Source organism: Scylla paramamosain, chromosome 4 (assembly GCF_035594125.1).
Source record: "Scylla paramamosain isolate STU-SP2022 chromosome 4, ASM3559412v1, whole genome shotgun sequence".
In the NCBI taxonomy this organism is placed as follows: domain Eukaryota; kingdom Metazoa; phylum Arthropoda; class Malacostraca; order Decapoda; family Portunidae; genus Scylla; species Scylla paramamosain.
In genome coordinates, this window is record NC_087154.1 from 23,564,527 (window position 1) to 23,584,526 (window position 20,000).

The following is a 20,000-nucleotide window of genomic DNA, read 5'->3' on the forward strand; positions in this document are numbered from 1 at the left end:
GACATTACACGCAACCAAACCCCGTGGGACAATAAATCAACACTCTCTCTCTCTCTCTCTCTCTCTCTCTCTCTCTCTCTCTCTCTCTCTCTCTCTCTCTCAGCATTTCTCTACAAATACACGCCTCACCCTCCTCTGCGCCTCTTCCCTCTACACTTCCCTCTCCTTGGTCTGCTCGCTATCCCTCTCTGTCTCCTTCCCTCCTCTCCTCCCTCCCTCAGACCCGACCGTTACCGAGAGACCCTCCTTCTTTCCCTCCTTACCACTACCCACTACGCGAGCCTCCTTCCCTCCCTCATTAAGACGCTATTTACTCATCCCTGTAGTAATTTTTAGGAGCATCATTTAGCCACGAGTCCCGCCCCTTATCTTGGTGTTACTCGGCATTTTCACTCAAGTACTAATTAAAGTGAACCTCCATTCGTCTTGCTGTCATGTGGTTTGTAGCGTCATGACTTAGTTCGCCAGGATATGTTAGATTAGGTTGAGTTACTGAGTCTAACCTAACCTAACGTAATGTATCCTAACCTAATCTATGCCAGCCTAACTTAACCTAACTTAACAATCAGTACATAAACTAATCTAACTAATGTAACCTTTCCTAACGTAATCTAGCCTAACTTAAACTAATGTAGACCAACCTAGTTTAAAAAAAAAGCTAGAGTTTGTAGTGTCAGGACCTAGCTCGTCATGATATGTTAGATTAGATAAAGTTACTCAGTCTAACCTAACCTAACCTAAAGTAATTTATCCTAACCTAACCTACTTTATGCCAACTTACCTTCTAACCTAACCTAATATTAAATAAGCTAATCTAACCAACGTAACTTAACCTAACGTAATCTAGTCTAGGCTAAAGTAATCTAGCCTAATATTTTAACACTAAGCACACGATAATGAGGTGGTATGGCTAATCTTCTTGCGATTTAATATACATAAGCATTTTCTCCTTGTTAGTGGTGGTTACTGTCCGGAAGAACTATTTGTAACCTGAAGATCACTTACATTAATGAGCTCCAGTAGGCGTCAATGTCAGTGTAAATGAGTAAGAAAGGTCGATATCCTCACCCAGCCACGTTCAAAAGATTTACAGGTAGCTTGTGTGTCTTGTGCTCTGTATGTACTGCAGGTCGCCGAAGTAGCACCCAACTCACACCTTCCTTCACAGCCTGCACATATTAGTTAGCCACACCTACCCCTGCCTTCCGGACCAGTTCACACCACATCGCTCCACTCCACGCCACGCCAGTCCACACCAAAGCAATCACCTTTCACCCCTCTCATTCACACGCCAGCCACACCACCACGCCGTCATCCATACTTGCAAAACACGAGCCTCACCGGAACTGGCAGCGACACACACACACACACACACACACACACACACACACACACACACACACACACACACACACACAGTAACACCGCTGGAGAGAATAAATTTATGTTTGAATAACGTTTTAAGCTGAAGCAGTTTAAATATTTGAAGAATATGTTAAAAATCATCACCATCAGAGAGAGAGAGAGAGAGAGAGAGAGAGAGAGAGAGAGAGAGAGAGAGAGAGAGAGAGGGCAGTCAGTAATAATATGGTTGAGGCCAGAGGGAGCTCAGTGGCAGGGATTGATGCCAAGGTTATGTCAACAGCAGCTGGCGTGGAATGACTGCTCGGGTTGCATAAACTTAATATCGCAAGTCCGGTGCCATCGATCATCGGATCAGTAAAGCAGTCACGAGGCGAAGCTGCCGTGCCCGCATAGAGGCCGCCGCGGGAGGACCCAGGCGTGCAGGCCGAGGGCGTTGCGTGTGCAAAGCTATGAGGTGCCAAGCAGTCTAGGGGACACGAGACACACCGGCATAAAGAGGTGCGGGTGAGTGCGGCAGGACACACACACACACACACACACACACACACACACACACACACACACACACACACACACACACACACATGACCGCCCTGCCATTCACACAGCTCCCGCCAACACAACTGGATTTGCTCAATTGGTCTCTACTCAGCGCCGCTCGTCACTCACATGACTACGGTGTTCCGCGGCTTACCCCGTGAACCTGTCATTGCTAGCACAGCCTCGAAGCATTCCTTCCTACCATAAAGCTGTTTGTTCTTTCGTAACCTTCTCTGCTCTCTCTCTCTCTCTCTCTCTCTCTCTCTCTCTCTCTCTCTCTCTCTCTCTCTCTCTCTCTCTCTCTCTCTCTCTCTCTGCAACACCAGTTTCAACCATCGGCGGGAGGGACATGGCCAGCCACCCTCGCTTAGCGCTTAGGAGGACCGCCCTGTACAAGCAGATAACACTGAAATATGATGCGATGGCTATCAGAGAAAATGAAATTACCAAGTCGTTACGAACTACTCTATAAATCTCCACATGCCTTCAACTAACAGTTGCAAATAAACCAAATTTTATTCCTCGTCTCACAAGTGTTAATTTCGTGTTATTTATTTACTCACCACTTTCTCTTGCTTGGGAGGAGAGAGAGTGAGCGGAGGGAGAAAAAACATCATAATTAACTTATCTTTCGAGATCTCATTTGCGTTTTCACTTCCAAGAGCCATTGCTTATACTTGTACAATAATTATTTTTCCGTAATCTTCCCGGGCTGCTGACCACCCCTCGACCTTCTCTCCTCCGCTCATCCTATAGCCTTCCCCGGTTCCCCTTGCCCTTCAGATCTTCGTTTTTTAGCCCCGAGTCCTTCCCTTCACCTCCGATCCCGGCTGGCTGCCTCCTCGCCGACAACATGCCACGCCCTCGCGCTAATACGAGAAGTCGAGCGGCATGAACACGTAATGACGACGGCGGCGGCGAAGGAGGAAGCAAGGAAGGGAAGAAGGGGGGAAGAAAGAAAGAAAGAAAGGAAGGAAGAGAGGAGAAGAGGGACAGTCATAGCTTTACTGGAGATTCTATTAAGGATGCACGAGAAACAGCGGGAAACAGTCCAAAAATAAGAACCCTCCTCCTCCTCCTCCTCCTCCTCCTCCTCCTCCTCCTCCTCCTCCTCTTCCTTCTCCTCTTCGCCTGGGTCTTCTTAGCACCCTCTAGGAAGGTTTGTCTTGTGGCAGCAGCACAAGGCGGGTTTGTCAGGCAGCTGGGCGTCCCTCTGCGGCAGACTGCAGCGTCGCCTCCGTGACCCCGTTGTTGGTGCTTACGCCGCAGGGCATCTAGCGATCTGTGGCCACGCCGCGTCAGTGTGGCGACCAAGGCAGATCACAGTCGTTATATCAGTAGTTTTGCTTTTCACTCACGCACACACACGCAGAGTAAAACAAATGATCATTATGTAACTCGCCTAAGCTGCTCAAGTTTTATCAGTCATCACCCCGTCAACAGCAGCCTGAAGGCTTTCCTCACACGGCGCAGCATCAAAGCCCTGCCAGTGTGAACCCGTTGAAGAACAGAATCTGTTGAATCTATCATCGATATGTTGCGCTGTGATGATGCGTCGCGACATGACCTCATTTGTGTGTTGGTTACTTACAGTGACCTCACGCCAGGACACCTAGTGCACCCTTACCAATCCCCTGCTTCCCTCACTGTGATGTACTGTGCAACGTGTCAACAAGAGAATCCACAGCCTGGCAACCTGATCTGACTATAGCAGCCTCGTTATCTTGTAAAAGCTTGTGTGTGTGTGTTCTGTGTTGAGAGAGAGAGAGAGAGAGAGAGAGAGAGAGAGAGAGAGAGAGAGAGAGAGAGAGAGAGAGAGAGAGAGAGAGAGAGAGAGAGAGAGAGAGAGAGATTTTGTGTTGCCTTTGTCTGACAGTGTGCAGGGGATGGGAGGGGGAGCACTGCAACCTTGGGCTGGGTTGTACTAGGCTCGGGGAGAGGGAGGGAGGGGTGTGCCAGGCGTGGGTGCAGAGTGTCAGGGTGTGGGGGAGAGGAGGAGGGTGTGAAATATGGGTGCCAGTGATCCTCCGTTCTTCCCCTGCTGCACGCCGCTGGCACTCTCCCTCTCTCTCTCTCTCTCTCTCTCTCTCTCTCTCTCTCTCTCTCTCTCTCTCTCTCTCTCTCTCTCTCTCTCTCAGCACCACTGTATCAGTTATAAATATTTGATCACGTAAGAGACTGTTGGTATATTTATCTTTCCCTCCTTGACTGCTACTTTTGTTATCTCTCCAGGAAATACTTCATGTCAGCTATCGCCGTGCCCTCCTGCTTGTTTGTACTAGAGTAGACAGTACATGTCCTTTGGCTTCCGGAAACAACATCGTTAGGACAAACAGGCCTTTTGCTGTTTGCTCTTTTTTTATTTTTTATTTATTTTTTTTAATTTTCGATTCCTTCGCAGTATATTCTTTTTTTCTTTTTTTCCTTCCTCTTCCTCCTCCTCCTCCTCCTCCTCCTCCTCCTCCTCCTCCTTCTCCTTCTCCTCCTCCTCCTCTTCCTTCTTGTTCCGATGGAGTCGCAAGTCAGGCATCGTCCGAAGAGCGGCAGCGGTGGTTCCCAGGGTGTGGGGGCGGAGCGGGTCGAGGCGGGGCAAGGCGCGAAGTTCATTCAGATGCCGAGATGGTGTGCTGGATGACGCCACCCATCCCGCCGCGGCCTTCCAACCACTCACCACAAAAAGCCGTCAGGTGCCGCGCTCTTCCTTCCTCCTCCTCCTCCTCCTGCTCACTGCCCTCTGGCGATTTGGCTCCTGCCGTGGGAAGCTGCTTCTGTTGCTGCTGCCTGGACCAACCAGTTTTTTTTCTTTATTTTTTGCTCTCTCTCTCTCTCTCTCTCTCTCTCTCTCTCTCTCTCTCTCTCTCTCTCTCTCTCTCTCTCTCTCTCTCTCTCTCTCTCTCTCTCTTCCGGTTGTAGGTAAGAGAGAGAGAGAGAGAGAGAGAGAGAGAGAGAGAGAGAGAGAGAGAGAGAGAGAGAGAGAGAGAGAGAGAGAGAAAAACTGTTATGAACTTCAGGGACAAAAGATGAGCAAGTAATATCTCTCTCTCTCTCTCTCTCTCTCTCTCTCTCTCTCTCTCTCTCTCTCTCTCTCTCTCTCTCTCTCTCTCTCTCTCTCTTCCGGTTGTAGGTGAGAGAGAGAGAGAGAGAGAGAGAGAGAGAGAGAGAGAGAGAGAGAGAGAGAGAGAGAGAGAGAGATATTACTTGCTCATCTTTTGTCCCTGAAGTTCATAACAGTTTTTCCCTCTCACATTCTCTCTCTCCATTGGTCATGTCAGGAATCATTAATTACCTCACCGGGCATCCCCTCCTCCGCTACCCTCACCCGCTCACTCACTCACATATTTACTCACCCACTCGCTTATTCACCTAGTCAGTCAGTCAGTCAGTAACCTTCAATCATTCACTCTGTTACTCATTCACTCACTCCTCTACTCCCTCACCCACTCCCTCACTCCCTCACCCACTCAAGCACCAGTACGCTCCCTTATTACTCATTCCCTCCCTGGCTCGGCTCCCGGATTCCTCACCCCGTCATTGAACGCGCTCCTCACCTCCCACCCACTCACTCTATAACTCAGCGGGCGTCCTAACACTCCTATTCATCCTTACCTTACTATTTCTCGCTCTAATACGTCGCTAACCCCCCCCCCGTCTCTCTCTCTCTCTCTCTCTCTCTCTCTCTCTCTCTCTCTCTCTCTCTCTCTCTCTCTCTCTCTCTCTCTCTCTCTCTCTCGGTCTTGGTATCGGTCTTCTCCTCCTTCTCCTCCTCCTCCTCCTCCTCCTCCTCCTCCTCCTCCTCCTCCTCCTCCTCCTCCTTCCACATTGCAAACAAAGCTATATATATACTCGTATTCTATTCATCATTTATATTCATGCCATATCCTCCTCCTCCTCCTCCTCCTCCCCCTCCTCCTCCTCCACAGACCTGCCCCGTCAAACTGTTTGCTTCAAGACTCGTGTGTCAAGTTTCCTTTTGTGTTGGTCTCTCGAACTGTTTTGCAAGGTAATTGGTTCACTTCGTTTCCGGCATTTTTTTCCTGCCCTCCAAATGCTTCCAGTCAGTCCTGTCATCCTACCCCACAGCCCCTGCCTCCCTGCCACTCCTCCGCCCCTCACCTCCTTGTCTACCTCCAACTCCCTGCCCCTCTGTGTCCCCCACTCTCCTCCTCCAACCCCCTTCCTCCCTCTCCCCTCTCTCTCCCTCTCTTGATCTCCCTTATCTGTTATTCAAGATGTAGATATTTTTAATGTGATTTTTTTTTTGGGGGGGTCACTTTGCGTCATGTCGTGGTTAGTTTTCATGATTATTTTCCGTCTTTGCTTTCTTTTTCTTTCTTTTTTTCCTGCTTATATCTTTCACTTGCGGGTTAGCTGGTCAATTTCTTTCTCCTTTCTCTCCTTCGCTTTCGTCATTATCTTCGTTATCGTCGTTGTCATCATCATCGTCATCATCTTTTTCTTCTCCTTCGTATAGCTTTTATCAGGGTTTGTTTTCATTTTTTCCTCTTCGATTTTTAGTTATTTTTCCATTTTTTCCATTTCCTCTTTTCTCTCTCTCTCTCTCTCTCTCTCTCTCTCTCTCTCTCTCTCTCTCTCTCTCTCTCTCTCTCTCTCTCTCTCTCTCTCTCTCTCTCTCTCTCTCTCTCTCTCTCTCTCTCTCTCTCTCTCTCTCTCTCTCTCTCTCTCTCTCTCTCTCTCTCTCTACTTTTTCATCTTTCTTTTTACTTTCTCTTAACTTTCTTTAATCTGTGCTGATTTCTTTTATGCCTCGCCCTTTTCTTTCTTCCTTTCTTTTTTTCTCTTCCTGTGTTTTTTTTCTTATTTTCTATTCTCTATACATCTCTACTCCAATTTTTCCTACCTTCTTTTCTTCCTTTCTTCCTTCCAGTTTCCCTTCACCATTTTTTTTTTCGCGTCCCTGAGTATTCCTTAGCTCTGGCAGCTGAGCGTAAGAGAAAGGGGTGGGAAGGAGGAGGAGGAGGAGGAGGAGGAGGAGGAGTAAAGAAACAGAGGAAAGCAAGGAAGATCACGATTTTTTTTTTCTGTGTAAGTTCTGATAGGATCTAATAATTATTTCCTACTCCTGCTAACTTTAACTTCCTTAATTGGTGTTTTTCAAGTCTAAAATGTTCATTACTTTATCATTTTGACGTCCGTTGCTGTGGTGGTGGTGGTGGTGGTGGAAGAGGCATACTGTGCTGGGAAATTATAAGGTCGTGGTATTTTTAGTGTTTGTCGCCAGCGATAATGATGCTTTAAAATTTTGTCTACGAAATTTGGATAGTTTCTTAATTTTGATGGTAGATTTTTTTTTTTTCTGTACTTATATAACATTTTTCATCGGTGCCCCTTGCGTCATTACTTCCTAGTGACATTCTGCTCCCCCTCTTCCTCCTCCTCCTCCTCCACCTAATCCCGTCTTTATTCACTAATTAGATTTAGCTCCCAAACACCCACGGACAAATCTAAATGTCTGTTGCTGTTTGGTTATCCTACCTAACCTTAACGTAATCTTCCAGTCCTCCCCTACACCCTTACCCTTCATTAGCCCTGATACCCTTCCCCCCTCCTCCTTTTTGCCCTCCCTCTCCCTCATCCCTCTGTTCAAAATCCAGCCCCCACCAACAATACCCCCCTAACCAGTGATCTCCCCCATCCTGTGACCACCGTCCTCCAGCCTTTCCCCTCCTCCCTCTGTCCCCCTCCCTCCTCAGCCCCAGGCATGTACCGACCCTCTGACTTCCGGAGCGAGGTTCAGTTTTTGAGTCCTGAGCTTAAAGACTGAAGGGCACGACAGGGTGAGTGGGTGGGTGGGTGGGTGGGTAGGTGGGTGGGTGTTATGGAAGGCTATCTAGCTGTTTGATTAGGTGGGTGAGTACGTGGCTGCTTGAATGAATGGGTGGGTGAATTGCTGGCTGTTTGAGTGGAAGGGTGGATAACTTGCTGGCTGTCTGAGTGGGTGGGCGGGTGGATGACTTGCTATCTGTCTAAGTGGGAAGATAGGCGGGTGGATGACTAGCTGGCTGTCTGAGTGGGCGGGTGGATGACTTGCTATCTGTCTAAGTGGGAAGATAGGCGGGTGGATGACTAGCTGGCTGTCTGAGTGGGCGGGTGGATGACTTGCTGACTGTCTGAGTGGATGGGTTGATAAATTTGAAAATGTGTAAGTGGTTTTGTGGATGAGATTAGCAGCCGATGGCTTGAAGAGATGAATGAATAAGTATTTGGTTGTCTGTATGAATGAGTGGATGACAGTAAGGAGATGGGTGACATTTCCATCAGCTTGAGTGGATGAATGGCTTAGAGAATGAGTGGGAAGATGAATATGTGTGTATAGGAAGCAATAAAAGTGTGGCTAGCTGGCTGACTGGGTGGGCGTGTTCGGTGTGAAGGAGGTGAGTGAGCGGCGGACAGATAACCAAGTGACTGCCTGACAGACTGACCAGCGAACGTGACTCCCTTTTCCTCCCGCGGCCACTCTCCTGCGTCCCTGTTAGTCATTCATTGAGGATTGAGTTACTTACATAAATAAACTTCTTCTCTCTCTCTCTCTCTCTCTCTCTCTCTCTCTCTCTCTCTCTCTCTCTCTCTTGAGCCTGATCGACAAGTTTGGTTAATTAGTTTATGTTTATAATCACTGAACAGTTATTCTTGTTATTAATATGTCTTTCTCCTCCTCCTCCTCCTCCTCCTCCTCCTCCTCCTCCTCCTCCTCCTCCTCCTCCTCCTCCCCCCTCCTCCTCCTTACACTTTTCTTGATGTTATATTTCTTCAGTTTTGATGGCGTCTTTATCATCATCATTTTCCTCTTCTTCTTCTTCTTTATAACGTATCTCTCCGTCATTCATCAAAGACACGTTGAAGAAACAAAAACAAAAAAAATAAAAAAAACGAAGCAGTAATTACGTGCTACTAACGTCTATACGTGGTCAGCTTTGTCTTTTTTTTTCCTTCTTCTCCTTCTCTCGCATTCCTCTCCCTTAACTCTCACTTTCCTACAGTGATACCCTAACTGTCCAGCCTCTCCCTTCCCTTCCTTTCATCCGCCTCCCTTGTCCACCACTCTCTCCCGCTCCCCACTTCTAATGTTTACGAGTCCAACCACTCCCTACTCTCAGCACTCTCCCTCTTTGGCCCACCTCCTTTCCCTCTCCATACTGTATTGAAAGCATTCCCACTCATACCTACTCTTTCCTACTCTTATCCTTACCTCCAGCTAGGGAAAGAGAGACAGAGGAGGAGGAGGAAGGAGGAGGAGGAGGAGGAGGAGGAGGAGGAGGAGGAGGAGGAGGAGGAGGAAGAGAAGTGGATTAAGGGACAGATTCAAAGCAAAATGATATCACCACTGCTTTGTAACTCGGCCCAGGAACCTGAGTCCACCCCGGCCCAGCTTGGTAAGGCGAGACGGGGCCGAGGCGGGGATGCGGGCTGTCCTCTCTCACGGCTGATCACGGGGCGGTCAGGAGGGAGGGGAGAGGGTTAGCAGCGTGATTAGAGGGCGGGGGCGTGGCTTGAGTGGGGTGGGGTGGATTGTGCTGGTAGTGGTGGTGGTGGTGGTACTGGTGGTTGGATGAAGGGTTATTTGTAATTAAAGGAACATAGCGGAATCAGTCCTTTGTTGTGGTTTCTGTCTGTGTGCCTGTTGGGGGGAGGGGAAGTGGTGCGCGGTGGTGTGCAGCGGGGTGTGCAGATGTCGTTGGCAGAGTATACATACATATAGAGGAGATAACATGCAGACCTAAATACCACAACACGTCGACCTCGGCACGCTGCGTCACCTCCAAGCAAAGCAAAGAAGAAAGCCGCGAGCAACCACCGCTACCACCACCACCACCGCTGGATGCACCACCCCCAGGCCAACAAACTATAACTAGGTCGTGACATTTGCACCTCCCCCTCCCCCACACCTATGTAGTTCTTACCTCATTAGCGCCAGGTAACACAGGTGCCTTGTTCTCCCAAGTTACGAGCGTCCATCAATATAAGCCTAAATGGGTTGCCTTCCTTCCTTCATTCATTCACCCTTCCTTTCCCTTCCCTTTCCTTCCCCTCCCTCTTCCCTTCCCTTCCCCTTCCCTCAGGTACCGGTCAATTTTACCTGCGCCCCAGGTTCCGACCTGTCCTAGGGGAGGTGGATGAAAAGGTGTGAAAGGTCCTAATTACAGGTGTGCCCACGGCGTCCACCCTCTTACCAGGCTCCCCTCTGCGCCGCCCCTCCCCCGCGCCACCCACCTGCCCGCTGCTCCCTGACCTTGTAAATTACTGGGGCGAGGGACTGGCGGCGCGCGGAGGGGCGTCCACCAGCGGCTGTAGAGGTGTTAAGGAGAGTGATGGAAGGACAGGCGGGAGGAAAGGGGTGGCGTGGCGGTGAGAAAAGAAAAGAAGGATTGCTTTGAGTGACGGCGGAGGTCATGAAGGGTGGAGGGTCGGGGGGTGGTGAGGACGGCGAGTGTGGGTGGGATGACGATGAACGGGAACGGTCAGAGAAGGAAAGATGCAGAGGTAGAGAGGCAGACCAGACTAGAGAGAGAGAGAGAGAGAGAGATGGGGAGGACCGTTACTTCTGGGAGATCAGTGTTCAGTAGTGAAATAAGACACTCTCGAGGAAATCACGACCTCCACTGTAAACATGTGCTATGAGATGGAAGGCAAACAAACACAAACACACACACGCACACACACACACACACACACACAGGAAAGGAGAAGGAGAAGAAGCAGCTGTTTGTTGAGCCTCCCAGAACGCGCACCATTAAACACCCATTCACACCCCGTTCAGCTGAGCACTCCAAAAACCCAACCTAACACAACCACCCACTTAGCTCAACTCCTGTGTAACTTGAGCCCTCCACTCCCTTCACTAACCCCTAAAACGTCATTCCTCAACTACACATGCAATACATCCACATAATATTTGCCCATGTCCTCATCCCCACGTGAACCTTCGCTCGCATCATACAGTAATTGAAGAAAAGGAAGAAAGAAGTGCACGTTTAAAGAGGACATGAACGTGACCTCTAGCTGGTGACGTCACGGTATCTCGTAATGCATAATGGCTGTATTCTTCCCCAAGGCCACGGCGGGGTGGAAATGTGAGGAGGGAAAGGAAGGGGAGATGGCAGGAGGACAAAGAAGGAAGGGGGAGAATTTACAGGGGAAATGGGGAAAGCAAGAGCGCAAAGAAGAACATGGAAAAGGAAACAGAAGAGAGTGATATTATAGAAGGATAGAGGACAAAGAAAAAAAGGAAACGACTTAAAGGGGAAGAGAGAAAGAGGGAAAGGAAAAGACCAAAGAAGAGAGAGAGCAAGAAGTGAGAAAGGAAAGGGGGAAGGAAAGAGGACAAAGAATAAATGAAGAAAAGCTTACTGGCGAGAGAGAAACAAGGAAAAGAGAGAAAATAAGAAAAGAGGAGGAAACAAAAGATAATAGGAAAAGAGAAAGGAAAGGGAGAAGTGAATAAAGAAGAAACAAGAGAAGAGGTTAGAAGAGATAAAGAAATGAGATAAGAAAGAAACATAAAGAAGGAAAATTAAAGATAAACAAAAAAAACTAGGAAAAGAGGATGGCATGAAAGAAAACAAAGAAGAATAGATAAGAGAGAGAGAAAGAGAGAGAGGATGAGAACCGGGAGGGGATGAATAAGGGGCGGGGCGGGGACCAGACAATGCCATAAAACTACGATGAAAAAGAGGTAAAAATAAAATTAAATGTATTAGAGAAGTGAGGACGGAGGGAGAAAATATTATGAGAGAGAGAGAGAGAGAGAGAGAGAGAGAGAGAGAGAGAGAGAGAGAGAGAGAGAGAGAGGTGGAGGGGCGTGAGGTGAGTATCGAGGTGTTGATTAGATACCGTCGCCGCATATACCTGCAAGGAAAGGACAGGTGTGTGAAGGGCCTCCCGATAACACCTCCTCCTCCTCCTCCTCTTCCTTCTCCTCCTCCTCCTCCTCCTTCTCCTCCTCTCGTCAGCAGATAAAGTGTTTATCTAAAGTTCCAAATCTCGTGTGTGTGTCTTTGGGTAATGAGCCAAGAAAGGGCAGTGTTGTATTTCTCTCTCTCTCTCTCTCTCTCTCTCTCTCTCTCTCTCTCTCTCTCTCTCTCTCTCTCTCTCTCTCTCTCTCTCTCTCTCTCTCTCTCTCTCTGATATATATTTATTTATTTATTTACCTAACCCCCCAGCACACGGACGTTCACTTTCCTCTTCACTCCCACACTCCCACGCTCTCCCACGCACTCAGTCTCCTCCCTTTGGCGAGTTTCCAGCCTCCTCCTCCTCCTGCTCCTGCTCCTCCTCTTCCTCTTCCTCCTGCTGTGACTTGAGGGTGTGAGTGTCAGGCCGTAACACGAACCATTGTGATAAGCGGCTAAATCATGCGAAACAAAATGCACCGGTAGAGGCGATATCTCCCTGGTATTTCCTGTCCTGCTCCCCCTTCCCTCCTCTCCCCTCCTACTGGTGAACCTGCCCCAAACCTTCCACCTGTACCCCCATCCTCTCTCTCTCTCTCTCTCTCTCTCTCTCTCTCTCTCTCTCTCTCTCTCTCTCTCTCTCTCTCTCTCTCTCCTTCAGGCTCGAGGAATGAAGCTTTGTATTAGTAATTTATTGTGTGGTGACACCTGTACGGGTAGGGGTCGGGTCATCCTACCTGGCGGGGGGTGGGCTCCTCTTTCTCTCTCATCACTTGACAGATCAGTATCATCCTCCGCGCCTCCTCCTCCTCCTCCTCCTCCTTCTTAGATCCTGTCTCATCATCCTCACTTTCTTTCGTTTCCCTCCCTCTTTAATACTTTTCTTATATTACTGTGAGTTGGTGTTGTGAGTATTGAGCTTCAGTTGGTGAGTAAGGGAGTGTTTCGCATAAACAAACAACCCATTCACACAATAAACACACACTTTCACTTATATAGTAATTAACCATTACTCTTTTATATGAATTCTTAGTTTTTTATATGTTTATTTACTTATTCTGACTTGTAATTTATTCTTATGACTAGAGTTACGTATTATTTGTTATGAGAGAAGGTGCGCGGGTGTGGCATTGGTGGTAATGTAATGCCGTCTCGCTGCCTCGTGTTGTTGTAGTCCCTTGAGGAGGATTAGCTTACTTGTAAACGATAATGAGGCAAATCTTCGAACAGGGATGATACTTTACGGCAAACCTCCGGTATAGGTTTGCTGGCTTCTTGGAACTTCTCTTATGGCTTATGTTACTTATCATGCTCTCTCTCTCTCTCTCTCTCTCTCTCTCTCTCTCTCTCTCTCTCTCTCTCTCTCTCTCTCTCTCTCTCTCTCTCTCTCTCTCTCCACGTCAAGTTTTTGTCGTTCAGTTGCACCACGAAACATTTTTTTTTTTAGTAAGATCACGAAACTCAACCACAAACACACCTTAGTAATAATGCCGCTGCTCTTGATGATGATGATGATGATGATGATGATGATGATGACTGAACAACCACATCAAGGAGCCTCGCGTTGCTTCACTGCCCCGTTGCTTGTGTCCACCCTTCGAAACACGGCCGAGGCACACAGAGACCCGCGGTGCCCCGACGGGAAGCTGCTGGGCGTTGTGGGTCTTCGCGATCACCTTACCGCTCACCTCAACAACCGTCGACAGGTAGACAGGCTGGGCGCTAATTGGACGCCACCTGAGACAAGGGATTAGTAGGAGAGCAGGTGAAGGATTGGTGTCCGTCCGCTGAGCCGAGCCGGGGAGGCGCGGAGGAAAGGTATCATTTCTTCCTCTTCTTATCCTTCCTTCCTCTCATCCCTCCTTCACTCCTTTGGTTCCATCTTCTTGTTCTTCCTCCCTTGAATCATCCCTCCTCCGCATTTTTCTCTCTGATTCTTCGTTCTCTCTTTTTTGTTTCTTTTCTTTTCCTTCATCCTTTTCTTGGCGTTTCTTCCATCTCATCTTTCTTCCTTTCTCTTCCTCCATTGTTGTGTTTCTTGTTCTCCTTTGTTTTCTCCTCCGTTATCCATTTTTTCCTTTCTTGTCTTGGTTCTTCCTTGTTCTACCTTCTTTATTTCCTCCATTTTCCTTCTTTACTCTTTCTCTATGCCTCCATTCCTAGTTTCATTCAAGTTCCTCCTATCTAATTTCCTCCCTCTCTTTTTTTTCTTTTACATCTTTGCCACAATTCTTCCTTCCTTCCTTCATTCCTTCCTTCATCTGTATCCTTTCCTCCTTTCCTTGGTTCATTTTTCTCCTTTCCTGCTCCGATTAACCGCGATTCTTTCCCTTCTCTCTCACCCTCCTCTGGTCCCTTCCCAGCCCCTTCCCCAGGTCCCTCCCCTTGTCCCTCCCTCCCCACGGTGATCAGTATCGGAGTCCCGGTGTGGGCGGAAGGAGGGATAATGTTTGGATATTAATCATTAGGTTTAAGTCACCGGAAAGAAAAAGAAAGAATTTTGGGGGTAAACAGGGCAGGAGGATTATAGCTAAGGACACCCCATCAAAGCATACATTGGGGATTCAAGTGTTATTATGATATTTTAATGGAAACATTTAGAAAAGACAGTTTGCGTTTGTACAGGAAGGAATTAAATCACTGAAGGTATTGCTGTTAATGACTGTTGTTGTGGTGGGGTGTTTAGTTATGTGGCAATACATAAGGAGATAGGAAATTTTGTAAGTTTTAAGTGACAGTTGTGCAAAATGTGTGGGATTGTAATTTCATATTGATAGTGTTGGTAGACCTGTTTACACTGTGTTTGTATTATTGCCGCTTCAACAAAGGCTGATTCTGGCAACATGTCTGTTTTGAATTTGCTGCGTCCTTTCTGCTGTGCTTTGACTTGGACGTGCGTTTTGCTATTATTTCTGGTTTACTTACTTGTTTATCTATCTGTCTATATTTATTTATTTATTTATTTATTTATTTATTAATTCATTAATTCATTAATTCATGTACTTACTTACTTATGTACTTACACAAAGAAAAACAAGAAATTAACAAGAGAAAAAACAACAACATTACATTACCTCAGTTCTCCAATTCCTAATGAGGTGCAGGTCACGTCACACTGAGCTGCATGTCTCACCAGTGTGTTGCCGTGGCTGTGGGCCTTGGTGAAGTTTTCGCCCACTGTGGTGAGCGTATACCTTGGTATGAGGGTGTGGCTAGGGTGTCCCTTGCTCACGTGGTGTTCTCCTCCCGCAGAGTTCGGTCGTGTTCCCCGCCACCATGGACCTGGAGTTCTACGGCGACCAACACAAGCCTGCCGCCAGGATGTCCGCCACCAAGAAGGTAGGTGCCCTTGTGTGGTGTTCTGGACACACACACACACACACACACACACACACACACACACACACACACACATATTAAGCTACTACTTCTACTACTATTACTACTACTACTACTACTACTACTACTACTACTACTACTAATAATAATAATAATAATAATAATAATAATAATTAAAGTAATAATAACAATAACATTGTTTCCATCAATAAAGTTTGGTGGACAGCCCTTCCTACTTCAGTGTCTCTTCTATCTCTCCTCCCTATGCTGACCTTCCCTTTCCACGGGAGCCCTGCACTGCACGCCTGACTCCCTGACTGAAGGTGATGCCTTCCCCTCTGCCTTCCCTGCAGGTGAAGTTCTCGCTAGAGCTGCCTGGAGTAGTGAAGCAGGAGCCTGTGGACGCCTCCTATGACGCCCCTGCTGACCCTCACTGTGTGCCCTCCGCCGCCGGCCGCCCCCAGCAGGCCATGCAGAAAGTGCCCGACATCACCGAGTTGTCTGACCCCGAGTCTTCCCTAGGTGAGTACCCCGCAGTGCATGCCTCACAAGTGTCCCTATCTGGACGTCTCTTCCCTGCCTGGATGATCTAGGTGTCGCAGGTAAGGACTTGGAAGTGTTTATTATGCACACACCGTGGCGGGGTGGTGTGCTGCAACACTGCTACTGTGTTGTTATTGTTATGAAATGTCAGGCTTTTTAATTATGGTGGAAATTCGTTACAAGATTGATGGAATCCTGCTGGCTCGATATTTGCATCGAGTTGGTGAATTGTCTAGTCAGTTATATTCTCGGCCTCGAAAAAAAAAAAAAGCCTTATGATCAGGGAACAGGAATAGGAACATCTGAAATATACTGAATTATTTATTCAGTTCTGGATACCAACAACTTTAATTTTGAAGGAAAAAAAAATAAGATAAATAAAAAAAAATGAAAAGGAAACTGATTTGGAAATACCACAGCCTCCCCTGTATCGAAGCTCGTTTCTGTATCTGGCCGGAGTGGTGCTCACAGAGAACGGTTGTAGGGGGGACACGCGTAATTTCAGTGACGGGCGCGGGAAACCAAGCATCGGTAGTGGTGTTTACATACTGGGACGTGAAATGTTATAAATGTTTTGATTATCTGTGCATGTTTCACTAGCAACATATGTAAGTTAAGTCTCTAAGGTAATATAAAAGACAGAAGGTAATCCAGGTCCTAGAATAACCTAACTCTTGTAAGCGACACGAATATGCAAATGTTGCTCCTAAAATATGAAAGAAAAGTTAAATTAATACAGAGTAAAACATTTTCTTTAAGGGAGGAAGTGCCGTCGTCCTACATAGGGATCTGTTGCTCTCCCTCGGTTACGGATGGAAGGAAAGTAGCACAGAATATTACGTTGGGGAATGTTTGTGTAGACCAGGAATGGAATGAGGAAGCGATGGCTACAGCTGAGTTGGCGAGATGCGCGGCTGAACAGACATAACAGTGTGTCACATTTGTGCAAGAGATGGAGGAAGGAAAACGTAGGTAATTTGTGGAGAAGAATGGGAACGGTGGCACAGAATAATGTCTGAGGAGTGAGAGACGAGACGTGGTGAGTGACAGCTGACAGATTATGGAGGACGAAAGATTACGGTAATCTGCTCAGCGTCAATTATGTGTTTACTCATTTACACGTTTATTCATTAACTCCTTTCAACAACAGGAGTCGAAGCTACACCTTCAAAGTGACGCATGATGCATTATGATGTTGAGTTTGTTTTACGTTAATAAATCTTGGGCAGATACTACGCCTGTGTATACCAGAGAGGCCCTGGAGGCTGATTTATGACACTGGTGTCTGGGGCCTTGTCTTCTTAATACTCACTAGGGATGACAACATTCCTGATTAATAACGCTGAGATCGAAAGCTCTGGATGAAGAGGTGGAGGAAAATGAAGGCAAGAGGAGGAAGAGGAGGAGGTGAAAGAGGATAAGGAGGAGGAAGAGAGGGACGGTAATATTGTTTATGGGAGGGAAGATAATTTTCTCCCCTATGCCCCTGAACATATTTCCTGCTTTTGATAGCGTCCCTCACCACTCCTGACATTCTCCCCCTCCTATCACGGCACTCGTCTTCTAATCCCTCTTCTGTCTGTGTGTCGGTCTGTCTGTTTGTCTCTTGGTCGCTCGGTTGGCATGTCCATCTGCCTGCCTGCCTGTTAGTCGGTCGGTCTGTCTGTTTCTATCTAGCATACATCTCTCTCTCTCTCTCTGGCTTCGTGCACTAGTCTTCTTCCATCCCTCCCCCTCCGTCTCCTATCCCGTCCCATCCTACCTTACCCTATCCTGTGTAAGTACTGGCCGCGTCCACCACCGCACCCCATACACGCCCCGCCACGCCACCTGCTTTATTACATCTTGGAGAGCCCGACAGATACCAGCCTCCCCTCGTGCATGTTGGGGTTATCGAAAATATTTTTCTATTACTTGTCCAGTGACCTTCTCCCCCTCCCCTCATTTCCTCTCCATCTCCTTCCTTCACTGTCACTCATATCTTCGCCTCCTCTGTTTCTCCGCTCTCCTTCACAGGTACTTCTCTCTCTCTCTCTCTCTCTCTCTCTCTCTCTCTCTCTCTCTCTCTCTCTCTCTCTCTCTCTCTCTCTCTCTCTCTCTCTCTCTCTCTCTCTAAACCAATATAGAGGATCACACTCTCAGCTTTCATCCTCTCCCCCGCAGCGAACCCCCGAGAGCTACACTGGGAAAGAGTATGGATTCTCTCTCTCTCTCTCTCTCTCTCTCTCTCTCTCTCTCTCTCTCTCTCTCTCTCTCTCTCTCTCTCTTGACGTTAAATCTGTGTGTGAGATTTTTATTTTTATTTATTTATTTTTATTTTCAAAGGTAAAAAGAACTAGATTTTCTTCTCAAGTTTATTTTTGGTTGATTGTAAGTGCTGTATCCTCCTCCTCCTCCTCCTCCTCCTCCTCCTCCTCCTCCTCCTCCTCCTCCTCCTCCTCTTCCTATCTTCTTTTCAGTGATTTTCTTCGTCGATTTCCATTATCATTTTCCTCAGTATTACACACGTATCGCTTCATGCTTCTTTATACCCTGCTGCCAGTGGCGCATCATCCTGTAGATACTTTGAAGTGAACGCCTCACGGACCAGCTGATTCTTGTCCTGTTCTATTTGCACTCCCTCCTTTATGAGGGAGTGTAAACAGAATTCTTAATTCTTATTTAAATCTTGTCTGTAATGCTTCTATTAATAATCTTGTGCTTGTAATTTTCGTCCCCTCCAGCTCATTCATTATTAATTTGTTACCCGTGCGCAAGTGCCAGGACACCCGAAGCCAGCACAGAACACCTCTAAGAAAGATTTAAAGATAACATGATTGAAGTTTTGAAGGTGATCAAGAGGAGGCTTATTAACAGGCATGCAGCAGCGACTGAGGGCCTTCAGCTCAGCACCCGTCACCAGCACACCGTCACTCCTGCCTCTCCTTTGTAAACTTTGTAAATTCCATCCAGTAAATTCCACCCCACGAAGATTCCTCCACGAAAACGTCACCCAGACTGCTCCCATGATGCCTCACCCCAAGCTGACCTAGCTTAACCTAATATATTATGGAGGAAGGAGGAATTATTTGAGGGGAAATCTTGTAATTGGAATGTTCGAGGGAGAAACTTACCTTGTGGCTGCTGAAGCTTACTAGTGACTCTTCAGATGATGCCACAGCTGAGCAGGTTTACCGTAATGAGAGGCACTGGTTCATCTCGTTGCATGTAGCCGCTCAGTCAGTAGGTCCAGAAAACGTCGAGAAATCAAATTACACCCATGGCTGCACTGCCGGCTGAGGGAAGTGTGAGTAGAGGCAAGAGTGGGCAGTGCCAGTTGAGATGAGACAAGAATACTGATGGAGCGATGGAAGAAGAAAACATCCAATCTAATGGAACCACTACATTCCCTTCCTTTACTCCACTCTAACCTTCAAATGTCACCTTTACTCCCTCCCTCCCTCCCTCCCTCCATCCATCCCTCCCTCCTCTCCGTGGGCGAAATGCTGGAGGATTGATTGATTAGCTTTTGTTTTTGTTTTATACTTTTGTCGAGAGAAGCGAAGTTAATCAACGTAATGTATTAATGTTCTCAGAGAGCGCTTCTTTGTGTATGTGTGTGTGTGTGTGTGTGTGTGTGTGTGTGTGTGTGTGTGTGTGTGTGTGTGTGTGTGTGTGTGTGTGTTTCGAGATACTTGTGTCGCGTGTTTTTCTGTAGTATCTCATGTATTGCATCGTGCTGATCGTTTCTTCTCTCATCTCTCGGCGCCGCGGAGTCCTGGTGTGGGTGTGGCTGGTTGTATGGTGTGGGTGTGGTGGAGTGGCCTTCACTGGCCGGCCGCTGAAGTGTGGTGTTTATTCCAGGGTGAGGTAGTGTGTGTTGTGAGTGTGGTGTTGTGTTATGTGTGGTAGGATGTAGTGTGTGTGTGTGTGTGTGTGTGTGTGTGTGTCTTGTGGTGTATTTTATCTCAGTTGTGTTTCGTCTTCTGACTATGATATCGGGAAGTACACACAGACACACACAAACTCTACACTATTCCACGTCACCCGTTAAAATACACCCCTTGCACTATAAAATCACGCCACGCCACATTGCCGCACGCCCTAGTATGCAGTGAGCGCCACGCCACCACCGTACACACCGCGGCAGCACCGCACCACGCCACCTCCAGTCAGGGAAGCTGATTGAGTAATATATATGATTGGCTCGGATGGATCTTCTTTTCTTTTTATTTAACTTATCCGGAGAAATGATTTGGAATCCGTGTAATCCTCTTAAGGTGATGCTCGCCAGGAGGCACAACGCCACTGGTTCGGCTTTGTCAT

General features: G+C 47.5%; 1 protein-coding gene across 2 annotated transcripts in view; it reads left to right on the top strand.

The window, feature by feature from the left end:
- LOC135099886 (uncharacterized) overlaps window positions 1-20,000 on the top strand; it is a 118,502-nt gene that overhangs the window by 46,052 nt on the left and 52,450 nt on the right. For both annotated transcript variants that reach the window (XM_064002518.1, XM_064002519.1), the window contains exons 2-3: window positions 15,066-15,152; window positions 15,506-15,674. In XM_064002518.1, coding sequence (XP_063858588.1) covers window positions 15,066-15,152; window positions 15,506-15,674 — 256 coding nt within the window. The remainder of the gene's footprint in view (window positions 1-15,065; window positions 15,153-15,505; window positions 15,675-20,000) is intronic.